Source organism: Cetorhinus maximus, chromosome 22 (genome assembly GCF_964194155.1).
Source record: "Cetorhinus maximus chromosome 22, sCetMax3.hap1.1, whole genome shotgun sequence".
Taxonomy (NCBI): Eukaryota; Metazoa; Chordata; class Chondrichthyes; order Lamniformes; family Cetorhinidae; genus Cetorhinus; species Cetorhinus maximus.
In genome coordinates, this window is record NC_135900.1 from 35,224,114 (window position 1) to 35,244,469 (window position 20,356).

The 20,356-nt window shown below is 40.3% G+C and overlaps 1 protein-coding gene across 3 annotated transcripts in view; it reads left to right on the plus strand.

Moving 5' to 3' along the window:
• The first annotated feature begins 8,567 nt into the window (after positions 1–8,567).
• tmem168b (transmembrane protein 168b) overlaps positions 8,568–20,356 on the plus strand; it is a 36,720-nt gene continuing 24,931 nt past the window's right edge. The window contains exons 1-3 of one of the 3 annotated variants that reach the window (XM_078568082.1): positions 8,568–8,687; positions 10,469–10,661; positions 17,788–19,042. In XM_078568082.1, coding sequence (XP_078424208.1) covers positions 17,906–19,042 — 1,137 coding nt within the window. In that variant the 5' untranslated portion in view covers positions 8,568–8,687; positions 10,469–10,661; positions 17,788–17,905. Of the gene's footprint in view, positions 8,688–10,464; positions 10,662–15,234; positions 15,379–17,787; positions 19,043–20,356 lie in introns of those variants that run through there. The other 2 variants (XM_078568083.1, XM_078568084.1) reach the window with 2 other exon arrangements.

Here is a 20,356-nt window from a genome sequence, read left to right on the forward strand (position 1 = left end):
CAGTCCTTTTTTCCAGGTTTCACATGCCTGATCTTCCTTACACCTTAAACCCTTGATAATGCATCTGCAATTAGATTTTCTTGTCCAGCTACATGTATAATTTGCAAGTTAAATGGTTATAACAATAGACTCCATCTAAATAGTCTTGCATTCCGGTTTTGAAACTTTTCCAAAAATCTTAATTTGTTATGGTCAGTGTAAACAATTGTTCCTGATTAATTGTTGGCAACATATACTTCAAAATGTTGCAATACCAGTACCAAACGCAGTGTTTCCTTCTCAAAGGTGGAGTATTTCTGTTGATGAGTATTTAACTTCTTTAGAAAATATCCCACAGGCTTTTCAATACCTGTTCCATCTTCCTGCAACAGTACAGCACCAATACCCACATCACTTGCATCAGTAGCCAATTTAAACTGCTTAGCATAATTCAGTGTCACGAAAACTGGCGCTGTCAGCATAGTTTTCAGATTTTTGAATGCATTTTGGCACTCTGATGCCTAATTGAATTTCTGGTTCTTTTTTAAGTGTTCAGTCAATGGAGCTGTTAAAATTCCTGTAAAAACTACTCATGCTCAGAAATCGTAAAACTTCCCTTTTCATTGAAGGCACTGGGAACTTGTTACTCACCTATATTTTTACATCTCGTGGGGCTATCTTACCATGTCCAACAGTATAGCCTAAATATGTGATCTGTGCTTTCACAAATTCACTCTAAGCCAAGTTCACCACCAATCCTTCTTGTAGAGGATTGAATAGTTCTCCCAATTGTTGTAAGTGCTCCTCCCATATTTGAATGAATACCACCAAATCATCAATGTGCACAGCACAGTGACTCAGCCCAGCAATAACCTTATTCGTTAGTCTCTGGAAGGTTGCTGGTGCATTTTTCATACCAAATGGAACAGCTTTGAACCGAAAGAGCCCATCTGGTGTTACAAAAGCTAAACTTTTTCCCCTTTTCAATAGAGATACTTACATATCCTTTCAGCAAGTCAATCTTTGCAATGAACTTTAATTGTCCCATTTTCTCAATGTCGTCTTCCAAACATGGAATAGGATATGAATCCCCTTTCATCACCGCATTCACCTTTCAATAATTCACACACCATCTTTGCGTTCTATTTGGCTTTGGTACCATCACAATAGGTGAACTCCAATTGCTGCAACTCAACTCAGTAATGTCATTCTTGAGCATTATTTCAATTTCTTTTTTCACTTGTGATAATTTTACTGGACTAAACCCAAAAGGATGTTGCTTGATTAGAACAGAATTCCCCACATCTATATCATGTACAGCTGCCTTTGCTTTTCCCAATTTATCTCCACAGTTTTGTGTGCCCGCAAAAGCTCTCTCAAGTCACTTTGATTCTGAACTGAAGGTGACTCAGTATTTCATTCAAATTTTTAAGCATTTCCTCATTGTCCAACTGAATTCGAGGAAAGTCAATTTCAGAATCTTCCATCCCTACTTCCATTTCATGAGTCATCACTACTAATAGTTTTTCTTTTTGGTTATCCTCCCTTATTGTGTATTAGATATTGTGATGGTATCAAAGTACTTTTTGAGCATATTTATATGACACATTCTCTGGGTTTTTCTTCTATCTGGAGTTCTTACTAAATAATTCACTTCACTGAATTTCTTTTCAATTTGGTAAGGCCCGCTAAACCTGACTTTTAATGGTTTGGTTGATACTGGCAACAAAACTAACACTTTTTCCCCAGCTACAAAGCTACGAGTCTTTGCCTTCTTATCTGTTTCTGTCTTCATCACCTTCTGTGATATTTTTAAATGCTCTTTAGGAATTCATATGCTCTGTTCAATCTTCCCCTGAACTTTGATACATAGTGCAAGAGTGTGGTTCCTGGATTCTTACTCACTAACTTCTCCTTCATTCTCTCTTCCTGAACAATCTTATCAAAGATAGCATAAGCTAATTGCACTTCAGTCTCTTTGCCCCCTCTTCTAGACTCCTCCTCATGTCTTAACTTCTGAGTTTATGATCGTGTTACCACACAGTCTGGGAACAAACCAGGATGTTCTTCCTGCAACACTTCTGTGGATTGTTTTTCCACAGGCTGTTCAACTACAGTAGGCATCACCAACCTCTGTGACCCAGCTATATAATTCCCTAAGATGAATTGAACTCCTGAAATAGGCAATTTCTCCACCACTGGTACAATCACTTCACCTGTTTTCAAGCTACTTTTCAAGTTCACCTTACATAATAGAATACTTTTTGTTTCTCCATGAATTCCCCTTATTAATACATTTTCCTGCAAAATTCCTTCTGGACAACAAATATCACTATCCCATTACATTAAAGATTGACTAGCTCCCGTATCCCTTAAAATTTGTATAGCTTTGCCAACTCCACCTTGTACACATGAAAAGACTTCTCCCTCACAGATGAAATCTGCAACCTGCCTTTCAGCATTCCTTTGAATAGGCTGTGAACTCATTTTCACACTTTCGGCTAATACTTGTGCTTGATTTTCCACTTGAACAAATTTTCCACTTGAACAAGTTTCTCTTGTTCTAAACCTCTGACTTTACAGCACCTTTCATAATCTGTACTAATCCAAAAGGTTTCCCATGTAACCCCAGCACATTGACTTTGTATGGCAAATCTTAATACAATGAAAACATTTAAGCTTTCTTACATCTCTTCCACTCTCAACAGCTTCCTTCCTAGTCTAAGGTGAAATCTCCAACTGTTCCATCTCTTCCTTGATTACATACCTTCCACTCACCTTCCCAATTTCTATCCTTCTCAGGTTTAAAAGGGTGTTGAAAATATGGTTTAGATCTATGGTCCAGCCCATAATCATCTGCTATCTCTGCTGCCTGCCTAGTAGTTTTAACCCTTTGTTCCTTCGCATTGGTTCTTACTACTGAAGAAAGTGAATCTTTAAATTCTTCCAAAAGGATTACTTATCTAAGGTCTTCATAGGTGTTCTCTCTTTTTAATGCCCTTACCCACCTGTCAAAATTACTTTGTTTGACTCTTTGAAACTCAATATAAGTCTGTCCAGGTTGTTTTCTCACCACATTTCAAAATTTCTGTCTGTACAATTCTGGAACCAACTCATAGGCACTCAAAATAGCTGCCTTCACTGCATCATATTCCCCAGATATTTCTTCTGACAGCGACGCATATACCTTTAGTTCCTTTGCTGGTTCAAGTTCACGCTTCTTCATTTATAACTGAAGTCTCACTACCTCCAGCTGTGTCTCACTAGTTTCAGGTATTCCTTCCAATTTCAAATGCTGTGCTATTACTTCAATTATGTCTGATTTCCTTATCCCTGCAGGTAATCCTAATTGTAACTTATCTGCCAATTCTATTAACTTAGCTTTAGTTACCTTTTGTAAACCATCCAAAGTTATAACTTCAACTCTCAGATAAATCTTAGCAACTACCAAAGCCATTTTGTAATCTCCCACTTTAAAATCTCACAATACCACTCCTCGTTCAGTGGAGACGAAGTCCCGACTTCACATTGAGGATACTCTGTTTCGTGTTGTGTGGCACTACCACCGTGCTAAGTGGGATCGATTTCGAACAGATCGACCAACTCCAGACTGGGCATCCATGAGGCGCTGTGGGCCATCAGCAGCAGCACAATTGTACTCGAACACAATCTGTAACCTCATGACCCAGCATATCCCCCACTCTACCATTACCATCAAGTCAGGGGATTAGCCCTGGTTCAATGAAGAGTGCAGGAGGGCATGCCAGGAGCAGCACCAGGCATACCTAAAAATGAGGTGTCAACCTGGTGAAGCTATAACATAGGACTACTTGCCAAACAGCGTAAGCAGCAAGTGATAGATAGGGCTAAGCGATCCCACAACCAGCAAACCAGATCTAAGCTCTGCAGTGCTGCCACATTCAGTCATGAATGGAATGATTGACAACTCACTGGAGGAGGAGGCTCCACAAATATCCCCAACATCAATGATGAAGGAGCTCAGCGCATCAGCGCAAAAGATAAGGCTGAAGCATTTGCTACAATCTTCAGCCAGAAGTGCCGAGAGGATGATGCATCTCGGCCTCCTCCGGAGGTCCCCAGCATTACAGATGCCCGTCTTCAGCCAATTCGATACACTCCACATGATTTCAAGAAGCGGCTGAAGGCAAAGGCTATGGGCCCTGGCAATATTCCGGCAATAGCACAGAAGAGTTGTTCTCCAGAACTTGCCGTGCCCCTAGCCAAGCTGTTGCAGTACAGCTACAACACTGGCATCTACCTGGCGATGTGGAACATTGCCCAGGTACGTCCTGTACACAAAAAGCAGGACAAATCCAACCCGGCCAATTACCCCCCCATCAGTTTACCCTCCATCATCAGTAAAGTAATTGAAAGGTCATCAACAGTGCTATTGAGCGGCACTTGCAAACTGACGCCCAATTTGGGTTCCGTCAAGGCCACTCAGCTCTTGACCTCGTTACAGCCTTGGTTCAAACATGGACAAAAGAGCTGAACTCCCGAGGTGAAGTGAGAGTGACTGGCCTTGACATCAAGGCAGCATTTGACAGTGTGGCATCAAGAAGCCCTAGCAAAACTGGAGTCAATGGGAATCAGGGGGAAAACTCTCTGCTGTTTGGAGTCATGCCTAGCACAAAGGAAGGTTGTGGTTGTTGGAGGTCAGTCATCTCAGCTCCAGGACATCACTGCAGGAGTTCCTCAAGGTAGTGTCCACTGCCCAACCATCTTCAGGTGCTTCATCAATGACCTTCCTTCCATCATAAGGTCAGAAGCGGGGATGTTCGCTGATGTTTGCACAATGTTCAGCACCATTCACGATGACTCAGATACTGATGCAGTCTATGTCCAAATGCAGCAAGACCTGGACAATATCCAGGCTTGGGCTGACAAGTGGCAAGTAACATTCGCACCACACAAGTGTCAGGCAATGACCATCTCCAACAAGAAAGAATCCGACCATCGCCCCTTGATGTTCAATGGCATTATTATCACTGAATACCCCACTATCAACATCCTGAGGGTTACCATTGACCAGAAACTGAACAGGACTAGCCATATAAATACTGTGGCTACAAGGGCAGGTCAGAGGCTAGGAATAGTGCGACAAGCAACTCGCTTCCTGACTACCCAAAGCCTGTCCACCATCTACAAGGCACAAGTCAGGAGTGTGATGGAATATCTCCCACTTGCCTGGATGAGTCTCACAACACTCAGGAAGTTTGACACCATCCAGGACAAAGCAGCCCACTTGATTGGCACCACATCCACAACCATTCACTCCCTCCATCACCGATGCACAGTAGCAGCAGTATGATGCACTGCAGGAATTCACCAAGGCTCCTTCGACAGCACCTTCCAAACTCATGACCGCTACCATCTAGAAGGACAAGGGCAGCAGATAGAGGGGAACACCACCACCTGGAAGTTCCTCCAAGTCACTCACCATCCTGACTTGGAAATATATCACTGTTCCTTCACTGTCGCTGGGTCAAAATCCTGGAACTCCCTTCCTAACAGCACTGTGGGTGTACACACATAACATGGACTGCAGCAGTTCAAGAAGGCAGCTCACCACCACCTTTTCAAGGGCAATTATGGATGGGCATAAATGCTGGCCCAGACAGTGAAGCCCACATCCCATGAATGAATAATAAAAAAATACTCCTTACCCTCATTGCCTTTAAATTCATCAATTCCAAGCCAATCAGGGAATTATTCTTTTAATATTCCACAAAGAGCCCCCAGCTTTGTCATGGCATGGCTGATGGTAAATGCTGAGCTGTCCAAACCCCAGAGGGAAACGTGAAACAACTGCCAAAATGGCTTTTGCAATTTGTATAGTGAGGAGAGGTTCTGCAATCAGGAAATGATATGTCCAACTATTTGCGATGATTTTATTGTACAGTAAACATTTATTAAAAGATTAAAACAAAAAACACAATTACACTTCAACATAAGAATGGCTGCACACAGTAAACAGTAATTTAAAACAGTTCTACAAAATCTTAAACAAAAACAGAATTACCTGGAAAAACTCAGCAGGTCTGGCAGCATCGGTGGAGAAGAAAAGAGTCAACGTTTCGAGTCCTTACGACCCTTCAACAGAACCAGCATCCGCAGTAGTTTTTTGTTTTTATCTACAAAATCTTAATTTAACTACCCTCAGAGTTCAGCGACTATCCTTATAGATTTCAAAATCTATAGAATTCCAATAATTTTTACCCCACAGTGCCTTTTTTCCTTGGGGTATCCTCTGAGGCTGACGGCGCCAGATGTTCTCAATCTGGCCTTATTCACACTGTCTTCTGGGAGTTCTGACCAGCTATCCTGCTGTCTTCTGGGAGATCTAAGCAGCTACCCCCTCACAAAGGCTTCAGTATTTCCTTAAATGCGCTCTCTCCCTTTGATCCCTCTATTGTCTCAATCAGTCTCTTCAGAAATGCTTTCTTCCCAGAACTGATTAAACTTGTTTATTTACCCTAGCTCTTAGACTTTTAAAAACAAACTTACCCTATCTTTACCTTACTTATGCCTTTTTACAACCTGCATATATCCCCCTTCAAACTAAAACAACTCAATTAAAAATCACTCCTATTATTGCTTTATATAAAACTCTGATTGAAGTTCCTCGTGGTTCATTAACATACCAAAACCACTTCTTACTGTTGGTTTTAGACTCTTGCAGTCACTCTGGCTCTTACTCCAATTATCATATTTACAAACCCCCAACAGCCTGTCTTCCAGTACATAAGAAATATGACAGGGTTATTAACAGAAGGAAAATATTACAATTTTTTTGTTTTCTTGACGAGGCTTTTCAATATTATAAATAAACTTTATTGCTAAATGGGTTCAAGGGTGAATCTAAATAATCAAAATAAAACTTCAGAACTTAGTTTTAATGAAGGATTATGCCATAAAATGTTTAGATTCTGTTCAACACGCTTTGTAGCACCAATATTTTCTGTTTTTAAAAACCTGTCAGCAAGATTATAAATTACTATTATTTATGATAGTGGATAAAGACTGAATGCACTTATAAGATGGCTTCCTCAAAAATGAACACTGACATCCAACCAACATTACTTTATTAGCACTATCAAAACTCTTGTTTTCTTGTGCTGGAATCATTTTGAAAGAACTAAGTAAACAAAGACACAGAACCATACTTCATACTTTCAAACAAGCGATTTGAAATCTTCTATTATCTTTCACTTCTCACTTTGTCTCTGGATATTATCATGTCAGTACAGAACGCATGGGCTCTCTTTGATTAGTTAACAGTAACAAGGGACATCCTGTGTGCATTTGTAAACAGACGGAAAATCGTTTTTAAAGTTTCGGAACATAGCTAGATACTCAACTCATCCAAAAACAAGCCAATGATATCAAGAACAAAAACAGAATTACCTGGAAAAACTCAGCAGGTCTGGCAGCATCGGTGGAGAAGAAAACAGTTGACGTTTCGAGTCCTCATGACCCTTCGGCAGAACTGAAGTATAGTTAGGAGAGAGGTGAAATATAAGCTGGTCTAAGGTGGGGGGGGTGGGGGAGAGAAGTTGAGGGTGGGGTGGTTGTAGGGATGAGCAAGCAGTGATAGGAGCAGATAATCAAAAGATGTCACAGACAAAAGGATCAAAGAGGTGTTGAAGGTGGTGATATTATTTAAGAAAAGTGCTAATTAAGAATGGATGGCAGGATACTCAAGGTACAGCTCTAGTGGGGGTGGGGTGGAAAGACTAACAAAGTATTAGTTGTAGATTTAAAAATAATGGAAATAGGTGGGAAAAGAAGAATCTATATAAATTATTGAAAAAAAGGGGAGGGGGGGGAAACGGGATGGGGATGGGGGGGAAACGGGATGGGGATGGGGGGGAAACGGGATGGGGATGGGGGGGGAGGGGGAGTTTAAGATCTAAAGTTGTTGAATTCAATATTCAGCCCGGAAGGCTGTAAAGTGCCTAGTCGGAAGATGTGGTGCTGTTCCTCCAGTTTGCGTTGGGCTTCACTGGAACAATGCGGCAAGCCAAGGACAGACATGTGGGCAATATCAAGCCTCATGTATGAAATTCTAAACAAGGTGAGCTCGGTGTCATTTTTAAATTTACTCATCACCGTTCCTATCTTATCTGATTATTTATTTTATTTCTGGTAGCAGGATCATGATGTTTAAGTATTAGTTGCCCTGTCCACTCTAGGCATTTTCTCCGTTGTTGGTCCCTCCCATGAGATTACAGGGACAGGGCTGTGGAGGTGGGGCTGAGGGGGAAGAAGTGTTTTTGATGTGAGGCTGGTTTGATGAACCAACTGGTCTTGTGCTGTGCGGTAACTTTATACAACGCTGTATGAGGTTACAGTTGCACTTTGCTGCAGAGGGAGGGAGGGAGAGATCCTGTCACTGCGGGATAAACGGGCCAGGCCACATTGATGTCTTTGTTAAATGGTGCCTCCGAAATGGAAATACAAACATTCTTCAGCTGTGAGTGATTTGTATCGCGGGGGGTGTGGGAATGTGTCTCGCCAGCGGAGCTGGTCCCGCTGAGAGCCGCGCCGTTTCCGCCTTTCCCTGGTGCGTTGTGTCCTGCGGCGGGAGCCGTCGAGGGGGCGGGGTCGGAGTGAAGCCCCGCCCCCTGTCTCTCGGGGTTACCGTCGGGGAGATTCCAGGGGGAAGAGAGAGAGAGAAAGGAAAGGTGGGCCTTGGCGGCGGGGGCTGTGACAGGTAAACCCGGCGGGGGCTGCAGGGGGGGTGGGGAAGCTCCGGGGGATTGACCGGGGTAGATAATGGTGGAGCCGGGGGCCGGTTCTCCAAGGCCCAGGGAACCTTTAGCCGAGTGTCCCCGGAGCTGGTGTTTGTGTTGCTGAGTGAGCTCAGCCGCCTCTGCCTTGTCCTGGACTCCAGGCCCAGAGCAATTACCCCCACCCCTCCTCACCCTCTTTAAAAACCTGTATGTGTCCCAGCTTCCCCGCCTGGGGATTAGACCTGGTTCGCCTTCCTTCAGTCTGATGTCAATGCAGCGCCGCTTGAAAGACCGGAAATGAGATTTGAACGACTGATCCCGAGATTGCACAGGAGAAAGAAAAAAAACTTACATTTAGTTAACGCTTCTCATACCCCAAAAAGCTTTACAAGTACTTCTGAATTACAGCCGTTGTTGTAATGTAGAAATCAAGATAGCCAGTAAGGTCCCAAAATGACCACATAACCTGTTTTTGTGATGCTGGTTCAGGGATAAATATTGGCCAGGACATCAGGGAGAACTCTCTCTTCAGAATAGTGCTGTGGAAACTTTTGGGTGGACGTGAAGGGGGCAAATGGGAACTCTGATTAACATCTTGCCTGCAAAAACGACACTTCCGACGGTGCAGCTCTCCTGCACTGAGTATTCATTTAGATTGCATGCTCAGGTCTGTGCAATGGGGCCCAGAGTACTGCTCTGAGCCGCAGCTGTGTAAACTGAAGTAATATTACCTGTATATCAGCTAATTAAAACTTGGCTTTCAATGTTTCAAATAAATAAAAAGGTTGATAACGTTTTGATAGTTAATTGCATAGGATTGTAATCCACAAGAGTCATCCCAAGCTTCTGGTTACCTTTATTCTGTATGCCACTCTGACCTCTCTGGTCATGGCCACAGACTCCTACAGTACTCTACTGAAGCTCAATGTAAGTTTAAGGAACCACATTTCATCTTTCAGTTAGGCACTTACAGCCTTCTGGACCTGACACTGAGTTCAACAATTTCAGATCATAACCTAAGTTTGTGCTTTCTTTTTGGAAGGCAGCTGTTGGTGCTGATTCTGCCCTTTTCATTTACACTAATCTAGACCCATCTTTTATTTCTTTACTTGCATCTTTACTATCTCCTTTTGTCTTGTACCATCGTCCCTTTTATCATTTAATAGCTCCTGTCATTCACCCTATAATGGACCTTCCCTTTTGTTCTCCCCCTTCATCCACTGTCTCTGTACTTGCTTAAAACATGTTAGTTGTCTAAATTTTTTCAAGTTCTGTTTCTCTCACCATGAATGCTGCCTGACCACTGAGTATTTCCAACATTTTCTGTTTTTATTGTCTGACATGAAGGGTACCTTTTGCTTGTATCTGGCCCTTCTAAATTATGGTGGTGGGTGTGATTTGGCATTGGGCAATTAATTGTAGAATTCTTCTTTCTCTGTGGGTGTTCATCTGCCGTAACTTGTACATGTAGCTTTGTGATTCAGGATGCCATTTAAATTTATGAAAGTTTCTATAGTGTATAGTTTTACTATACACATGGCAATCTAACTCTGTTTTCTTAAGTAAACTCTTAACTCTCTGGTTTGGTGGTAACTCTTTAATCAGACATCAGAAAATTTTACGTTGAAGGTTCAGTGTATTTGAGCATGATCTAAGCTGTTGCTTTAGTACATTACTGAGGGAGTGCTGTACTCTTGATGTTAAACTGTGGCTCTGTCCACCCACTCAGGTAGATGGAAAAGATTCCATTGCACGGTTCAGAGGCGAGCAGGGGAATTCTACCAGTGTCCAGGCCAGCATTCCCTGAAGCAACATCACTAAAACAGATTAACTGGATAGTTATCTCATTGCCCTTTGCTGGACCTTGCTGTAAACAAATTGGCTGCCACTTTTGCCAATGCGACCACAGTTGCCTGCACCTTAGAAGTAAGTCATTAGCGGTAAAGTTCTTAGGATGTGAATTGTGCGAATATAAATGTATGTTCTATCTTTCTGTTTTTTTTACAGGTTTTGAAGTCCAGTTTGTTTTCAAGTAAAATGACCTGATTGTCTTAGCATAGCAAATACATTGACATCAGAAAAATTATAAATAGAAGCAATGCACCTGTAATTGAAGTTCCTGAACCAGTTCTCAATGTGCTATCTGCAGAGACGTTCAGTGTTATGTGCTGTTTCTTTAAAGCCTGAGTAGCAGGGTTAAAATTTTGGTGTGATTCCTTTCTCTATAGAGAAAAACAAATGCAGGAATTTCTTTCTTTCTCTACCCCTGAGTCAAAAAAACCTGTTCTGATTTTTCAGTTCTTTGATTCTTAATTAACCTATCTTTGTGAAAATGTTATTTTAATGCGTCCTGTTATTGTTATGTTCTGTGATTCAGCGCACTAATAGATTATTGGCCTGAAGAACAACGGAGTTGAGTTGTCACATTTTAATTTCCATGTGGAACTTTAGAGTTACTGCACTGAACACAATAAGGCTACCCTTTTACTTGTATCTGGTCCCTCTAAAATAGGGGGAGGGTAAAGGAAACTCAACTGTCCAATCACACTCTAGGAGTACACCTACCATGACATTTAGAATTGAGAGCTAGGTATTATACATGCACAGTTGTCAGCTGAGAATTAGAGATGTATTATCAGTGACATTGATTTCAGCTGAATGTGAAGAGCTCTTCTGAAGGCAAGTTATCCAATCTGAGAGCAGAAAATAAGGTTACTCCATACAATAGGCAGTTATTATCGCTCACCATTATTAAAATGTAAATCAAATAGGAAATTCTCACCACTGCACATGCACAGTTAAATACAGAAATCAGGAATTGGTGTCTGAGTTGCATTGCTTCTCCAGTAGCTACTAAGGGCTTGTTCATTCCAGTGTAAATTGTTTAATGGTATAACAAGTCTTAATTACTGCCAAACAACTCTCCAGCACTGAAAATAAATGTTAGCAAGTGTGACATCACATTTGTTTAAATTTTAATTATTGTTGGAAATCTAAAAAGATTTTAACATTTTTTTCCCTTTTCCTTTCTATTCCTCTCTTTCTCCATCCCATCTTTATTTTTTTCTCTTTATTTTGTTTGGCTCTAAATGAACTAACTTCCAGGTTCAGGTTCTGTGCTGTTCACGAATGACTCTTCAACCTGATCGGTTATGAAGATACGCATTTGCTTGCCCCAGTCAGGCATGTTCCGGATACCTTGTAGAGGCCGCCGTGAAAAAGTACGAGTGTAATGAATGGCTGGTGCCAGTCGTCAGTCACTTGCTACTGAGAATTTTGCTATTGTCTTTGGCCCACACCACAAACTCCTAGTTTCCTAGTCACCAACTTCATCCCCCTCCCTGGCCATAGTCTCGGGCTCAAACAGACCGGTTGCAGCCTTGATATCCTATTTGACATGGAGTGGAGCTTCCAAAACCCTTTCACCTACATCACAAATACTGCTTACTTCCACCACTGTTATATCCTGCCTCAGCCCATCTGCTGCTGAAAACCTCATCCGTGCTTTTGTTACCACTAGACTCAACCATTCTTATACTCTTCATGCTGGTCTCCCATCTTCATCCCTGAATATACTTGAGTTCAACCAAACCCCTGCTATCCATTATCCATTTGCACCATGTCTTATTGAGCAACCACTCCTTGCTGACCTTCATTGACTTCCAGTACAATGATGTGTCAATTTTAAAATTTTTATCCTCATGTTCAAATCCCTCTATGACCTCACCCACTCCTAACCTTTGTAACCTTGAGCATAGCAAGTCCACGAGAAATCTACCTTCTTCCAATTCTGGCTTAATTCTCTGGAACTTAGTTACTGACGCCAGTTATAGTGTCACCATTGTTGTTGTGGTTGAAAATGACTCGCACCACAAACCAGGGATTGAGCCTGGGAATTTCTTGGTTTGTAAGACTTGAATGTCATAAACTGTAGGCTTCTAACTTCCGCGCTCCCCACCGTCGGATTTGGGGGTACCCCAAAGATGCGCTGGAGAATTCCTCTGGCAAGTTCCCAGGTAAGGGTTTGCACGGCAATTGCCCAGAAGTGCCCCTCTGTACTCCTCCCACCTTCTTCTCCTTACCATTGTTGATTATGCCTTCAGTTGGCTAGGTCCTAAGCTCTGGAATTCCCTTCCTAATCTGTTTGCCATTTCACTTGCCTTTGCTTTTTTAAGACACTGCTTAAAACCTACATATTTGACTAAGTTTTTGATCCTTTGTCCTATGTCTCCTTTGGCGCGGTCTGTATTGTCTAATTACACTCCTGTGTAATGTCTTGGCATGTTTTACTACATTATATGAATGCAAGTTCATGTTGTAAATTGCTAAGTCTGCAAATCAACTTGTAATACTAACTATATATCCTTCTCTGCCTGTGATAATATAAACGTGGTTTATTGATATATCCTGATAATGGGAAGGGAGGTGCGGAGATCCTGCAGACATCAGATGTAGGTGTTTATAAGCAGAGAACATTTCTTTAAAAGTGTATAAAATGAGAAATGAAATTTAAATAGCAGAGGTTTAAATGCTACCCTAATGTGACAGAATGCAGAGTAATGCCATAAAGCGTCGGATTTGGTGGGTACGCCAAAGATACGCTGGGGAATTCCTCTGGCAAGTTCCGAAGTAAGGATTTGCATGGCAATTGCCCAGAGTGCAGACTTCCTCTGGACAATTGTGCTGCGCTGGGAACCATCCGTAAATGCGATTTAAATCGCAAACTTCAATGGTTCCACCAGGGTTATGCCAATAGTTACCCCGAAAAAGTTAGAAGAATTAAAATTTCTTCTAACTTCTGAGTAACTATTGTAAAGACCCAGATCAACCCTATGGGAATCCCCCCGCCCCGACACTGGCTCCATTCTGCCCCCCCCCCCCCAAAACCTCCATCAACTCCACCTTCCCCCGCCCCAATATCGGATTCCCCCACGACCTCAGACCCTGATCCCCCCCCCCCCCCACCTTGGACACCCCCGCTCAGACCTCAAAGCCCCCCCTGACTTCCCAATGTACCCCCACCCTGACCTTGGACCCCCCCAATCTCCAGACGTCCCCATATCCTATCTGCTTATGTTAGACACTTACCTTCCCCTGGCCTGTCAATTTCCCTGACCCTTTAAACTTACCTGCTTTACGGCAGTAAGTGCTGTAAAAAAAAAGGGTGTGGTTTGCCTTCCTTGAATATGCTGGATCTAGACCTCGCTGGGGCCTGCAAGGATTCTTTCGATGCAGGCCCCAAGCAGCTCCGACAAACATAATAGGCAGCGCAATTTTCAAGACCAAGTAAGTGTCCATTTATTTCTTCTAATTTCTGCAGGCCAGCACTTTCCAACGCTAGTCGGAAGTTACAGCCCGTAATGTATTTTCCCATTGATTTACCAGAGTATTGTAGATATATTTTTTCCAAATTTAATGCGTTAATTATGTTAATGCTGAACCCATTTGAGTTTAAAACAGATTTTATTAACTCAGGATATCTTTTGCAAAAAGAATAACAATGCCCATGTTTGTCTGATTAAAATTTTGCATCCATTTACTTAAAAAAAAGTTAAAATATAGTTCTCACAGTCCCATTGGAGATACCAACATTGGAATTTCTGCCACAATCAACATGATGGGATCTAATCTGGTTTATTACTTGCTCATTTAAATAACTCGTAGCTCACAGTGATGTAATTTTCAGATTCAGGAAGCACAACTTGAAAGTTTTGGACCAAAAAAATACTGCTTTCATTAATATGAACAGCAGTGTTTTCTGTGAAGTGCTTGATTCAATTTTTGAACTGAAAAAAATTCTAAAGACTTGAGCTTCAAAAAAAAGTAAGTTGAAGTGAAAGGAAAGATTAATAAAAGCCGATAATTACGTGCAATGTTTCTCCTCTCTTGGAGCACTTCACATTTTTACAATCAAGGTTTCAACAAGATTTTGAGCTGGTTCATTAATGCATATAATTTGCACTGCATTTTTAGCATAGAAGAATTCCCAATGGATTTGTAAATAGTCTGCCTTAAAGTCTAAAATATGCAGTTTTTTTGTCCAGTCCTCTAGTGCTAATAATAAATGAATTCTCAGTAATTTTGGTTGAACCACAGAATTGATCACCAGCGCCTTATAAACTAAATTGTCAGTGTTCACCATCATTACTCTGAACCTGACAGCAAAGTCTGACATTACACACGCACAGTTAATTGTGAAAATCCAGAAATTACTGTCAGGGATATCCCGCTGCTTCATAGGATCCACGCTGGCCATCTTTGCAGGTGCAATCAGCACATAACTCGGTGGTTTGATGTGAGTTTCAACTGTTTCCACACTATTCTCACTAGAATAGCCATTGAAAAGTTGCACCTTTTCAAATGACTATAACTGAGTTTTTAATGGCAAACTAGGTCATAATTATAACTGAACAACTTCTCTTCCCTGAAAAACCAATTTTTGAAAGTCAGGACTGTCAATCCCCCCCAGTCCATGATTTTTAAAATTAATTTTTTTTTGTAAGTTTGTTTATATTTCAAGTTCTACTTTAACCCGTCTGACTGCAAAATCTGGGCTAACGGATCAAATCACCAATTTGTGTGCTGATTGCACCTACGAAGATGGCCAGCGTGGATCCTATGAAGCAGCGGGATATCCCTGACAGTAATTTCTGGATTTTCACATTTAACTGTGCGTGTGCAATGCCAGAGTTTGCTGTCAGTTTCAGAGTAATGATGGTGAACATTGACAATTTAGTTTATAAGGCACTGGCGATCAATTCTGTAGTTCACCAAGATTATTGAGGATTTATTTAACAAATGTATTATTAGAACTAGAGGACTGGACAAAAAAACTGAATTTAAGGCAGACTATCCGGGCCAACGGATACTTGGGTTTTATTCAGTCTGTTACATTTTTCAATTTTTTAGTGAGCTCTTTAATTCTCACCAATACTAAATGGTATTTTTAAATTTCTACGATACATGTTAATGACACCATTTAGTTACTATAATGTAAATATTTTGAGTTGTGTTTGTGGCAGTTTGTAAAAAGGTTGGGAAAGCTCTCTGCAGTTGCATTAAAACTATGGTTTATATTTTTACCACATCATGTTCATGATTCTATTTGGGAAATTTATTTAAATATGCTGTTTGCTTACTATGAATGAACATTAAGGAAAAGGCTTGTATTTTGCATAGAGTCCTCAGGATATTCCAAAGTGCTTTGCAGCCAATTAATTACTTTTGTTATATAAACAAATAAATCGAGCAGTAGATTGACAGTGAGTTACAAAGGTTTCCTTCCTGAAGTACTTTCTTCAACGATTTCCTTTACAGTATTCTGTATAAGGTATATGTGTGGCTCAGCATGCTCAGAGAATGGTGCAGAGGTTTCCTTTGCTAAACGGTGTTAATGTGAATATTAGACATCTACTTTTTCAGTTATTTATGGGAAGGGAACTGGAATAGCAAGATTTGCTGTGATGACAGCTGGTGTTTGCTCTTGCTGAGAGAAAATGTAAACATTTATTCAACTTATTTAAGTCTGTTTAGATTTTTATTTCATACACAAGATAAATTCCATATTATATTGATGACTATCATAACATTTTGGTCATGTATGCCAAAGAATTATCAATATTTTAACCAATTAGGTGCCGTCTTTTGGATAAGACGTTAATCTCCCCACTTGATCCTTTATCAATGATTTTAAATTTATGAACTTCTCTTATTCAATCACTTACCAAAGGGATTGCTCAAATTGAAAACCACTGGTTATTTTTTTGTTTTATTTTAGGTGGACCTTCTGAAGTCAGTTTTGTTATTGGAAAAGTTCTCTGTAAATTGGAAATGATTGCTACACTTAAACATTCTTTTAAAAAGTAATACAGGGTGTACAGCTGTCCAAAACATGGACATTTTTAGAATGTGCCATGCATCAATTTTAATTGAGCAAAATAAAAAAAAAAACATACTTGGACAATCTGTCTAGGCACTGCTTTGGCATGGTGTGACCCCGAACTGTTATCCGCTTCACCGGACTATTCTATGTACCCTTGACTTGGCCCGACCCAAAATCCGGCACGGCCTCAGTCCCAAGGTTGCCAGTTTTGAGACACTGTACAGAAATTTGAAATACAGTATGACACCTGAAGTATGATGGGTGCATTTCAAAAGGTATACACTGAATAATCTCCTGCAAAAACATCATATTTGTTCAGGTTAATGGGCACCCTTTTCGAATCTGTCAGTCAAACTGCAATTTGCTATTAGTATCAGATAATTGTCCTTTGTGCTCCTATTATAAGTTAATTGAAATTGATATAGTTATTGAAATTGAAGCCAAATTAACAGGCAGTCGTTAATTATAATTGTAAATGTTCTTTTCATTAGATATTCATACCATCAATTTGTAATCAACAATATTCTGTTGTCATTGTTTATTAAATCTGCAAATCTCTTTTTCCCACCTATATTATTTTGACAGTTGATTTTTAGATAAGGGTATTAACCATAAACTCTTCCCCAGTAGTTCACTTGGGTCCAGTATGACTGTCATTTGTTAATTGTTCTTGTCAAGAAAATTCAAATATTTATTAATCTTGCTGGGTTTTTTGAAAAGCTTAATATTGCAGTATCAGTGACTCTAATTTAGCGAGTTTATAACATTGACACTCGTATCTCCAAAGTAATTCAGTATTACAATTTCCTACCAGCAAGTTTAAATATGCATTGGGAGTAAGTAGGAAGGGTGCTGCTATCCAAAATATCCTATCGTATGATAAAGCTGTATCTCTCAATATTACGTTACGTGAATCATATGATCCCACAAAATGTGCGGCAGAATACCCAACAACCATTTCATCACACCAAAGTGAGAGTATTCACTCCAGGATATCATCAGTATTTTAATGACGCATACCTGAGAGTGAGCACACAAGATAGAAAAATTGTGGCGTTCAGTTGTCATTTAACAGCTTCATGTTTATGATGCAATTTTGTTACAGCATTGCAATTTACTTTACTTTTCCATTATACTGTATGTATTGTCTTTCAATGTTATTTTTTGCAGAACTTCCCACTTGTGCAAGTCTGGTTCTTCAGTGATAAATGGCACCTTAGGAGATCATCGGCATCTGCACTGTGCAGAATCATCCGGAGTTCTATCAGAGCCTTTTCAATCATATTACATGTGTAAATCACTGCGTTATTGTGTGAGCCACTGTCTTTATGCAGTAATGACTAAACTGGAGGAACTCAACAGAGAAGCAAATATGCATTCCTCAATTCGATATCTTGGCTACCTGGCAAATATAAGCTTAATGGTGGCAATTTGTATGGGCCTATACGTCCGATGGGAGAAAACAGAAAATATATTATTACTTGTGATATTCATCCTGGGACTTTTTGTGCTTGGTATTGCTAGCATATTGTACTATTACTTCTCCATGGAAACAGCAAGTTTGAGCCTGTCGCATCTCTGGTTTGGATTTTTGCTTGGCCTTCTCTGTTTTATAGATAATTCTAAATTGAAAACTGATGTGAAAGAAGAAGCCACCAAATATTTACTATTGACCAGCATTTTGGTTAGAACTTTGTGGTCAGTTGTGGAGCGAATGTGCGGATGTATCCGACATCAACCTGTTCTGTTAACATCTGCAGAATTTCTGGAGCTGGTTGGATTTGCCATAGCTAGCACTGCTATGTTGATGCCCAACTGCTTGAGTGTTGTCTTAATTGTTTTTGCCTTGTCAATGTTGATTGTTGATCTGCGGATGAAGTCTTTCCTGGCAGTTCCAAACTTGATAGTCTTTGCAGTGATTACACCTTTATTGTTTTTTCCTTCTTTGAAAATTAGCACTAACCCCTTTGCCTTGGCTTGTTATTTCAGCCGTCTGATTTGTGACCCACTACTAGATCTTTACTTCAGTGGCCTATCTGTTACTGAACGGTGGAAGCCTTACCTGTATGGCCGGACACTATGTAGACGAATTTCCATACTTCCTGTAGCATCTATTGAGCTAATATTCTTCATTCTTGCTGCATTAAAACTAAATAACTTAGAGCATTGGTATTTTCTGATACCAGGATTTTCTATCTTTGGGATTTTCTGGTTGATCTGCCATATAATTTTTCTCATAACTTTCTGGGGTTTCCATACTAAGCTCAGTGACTGTCAAAAAATCTACTATACTCATAGGACAGATAATAAGAGTCTGGACTGTGTTATGGCATCCAAAGGAATGCGTCACTTTTGCTTGATTTCCGAGCGATTGGTCTTTTTCAGCCTAATATCCACAGCAATTCTGGGTGCAGTCTCCTGGCAGGTATGTGTTATAATGATGTTTGAAATTGCCATTAGTGTGTCCATGAACAATGATTTATCACCCAAGTTTACTGGGTACCTTTCACAAATGTTTTGCGTTGTGAGACATTGATGTATTTTTATGTGAGCTTGTACATGTATCTATAAAGGCAGGCAACAGCCCAGTTACTTATACTTTAAAAGAAAATTTATGGTTAAAATTAAGGGTCTGATACAGTTATCCTAAAAGGGGGCAGAGGAGAGTGCGCTTTGATAAGTATTTAGTGCTTTATTTTGTTCGTGGGATTTGAGCACCGCTGGCCAAACTAGCATTTATTGCCCTTGTTCAGAGAGCATTTAAAGGTTCAACCACATTGCTGAAGGCCTGGAATCTCATGTTGGCCAGACCATGTAAGGATGGCAGATTTCCTTCCCTAAAGGACATTCGTGAACCAGATGGGTTTTTACGACAATCGGCAATGATTTCATGGTCATCATTAGATTTTAAATTCCAGATTTTTATTGAATTCAAATTTCACCATCTGCCATAGTGGGATTCAAACCTGGGTCCCCAGAGCATTACCCTTGGTCACTGGAATACTACTCCAGTGACAATACCATTATGCCACCGCTTCCCATTTGAGGGTCCTTATTCTATCAATAAGCATGCTTGAATATTCATTATCCCCATTGAACTTTTATTTTAAATGCATTATGAAAATACATAATGCATAAACTTCTGTTTTTTAATAAGAGGTTTTAAAAATGTTAATAGTTACTCTGGTACCTAATGAAATCATTTTGTATACAGATAGTCGCTTGGTTGTGTAGAACTTGAATATTGCTGAAAAAAGAGACATGCTGTTAAAGCTTTTTGGCTTACACTCATCAGGACAGACGCAAGAATGCCAAGTTTCAAAGGAAACAACTATTCATAATGCATGAGAAAAGGGTGCTGATTGCTAATGCTTCAACAGCATGTCTCTTTTATTCAGCAATATCAACTTTTTTTTAAATTATCAATTAATTTTCAACAAGTATTCACTGAGGTGGAGAAGCAAATGGTGTGTTGACTCGCATTATTCTTCTTCAAATTTTAGAAGCCAGATAAAGTGATATTGGGAGAGACCTAGGGATAGTTCACTTCTGCCTCTTTGTTCAAAAAATGATACCTGACAACAGGGAATCAGAGGAGTAAAATAAATGGGAAAACTATTAAAAGAATCAATGCAGGGTGATAAACATGACAACTACCAGAATAAAAACTCAGTTGCCATTAAAGCTACAAGTGCCAAGCTAATGCTCACATCCCTGGTCTGCGGTGCAATATCTGTAT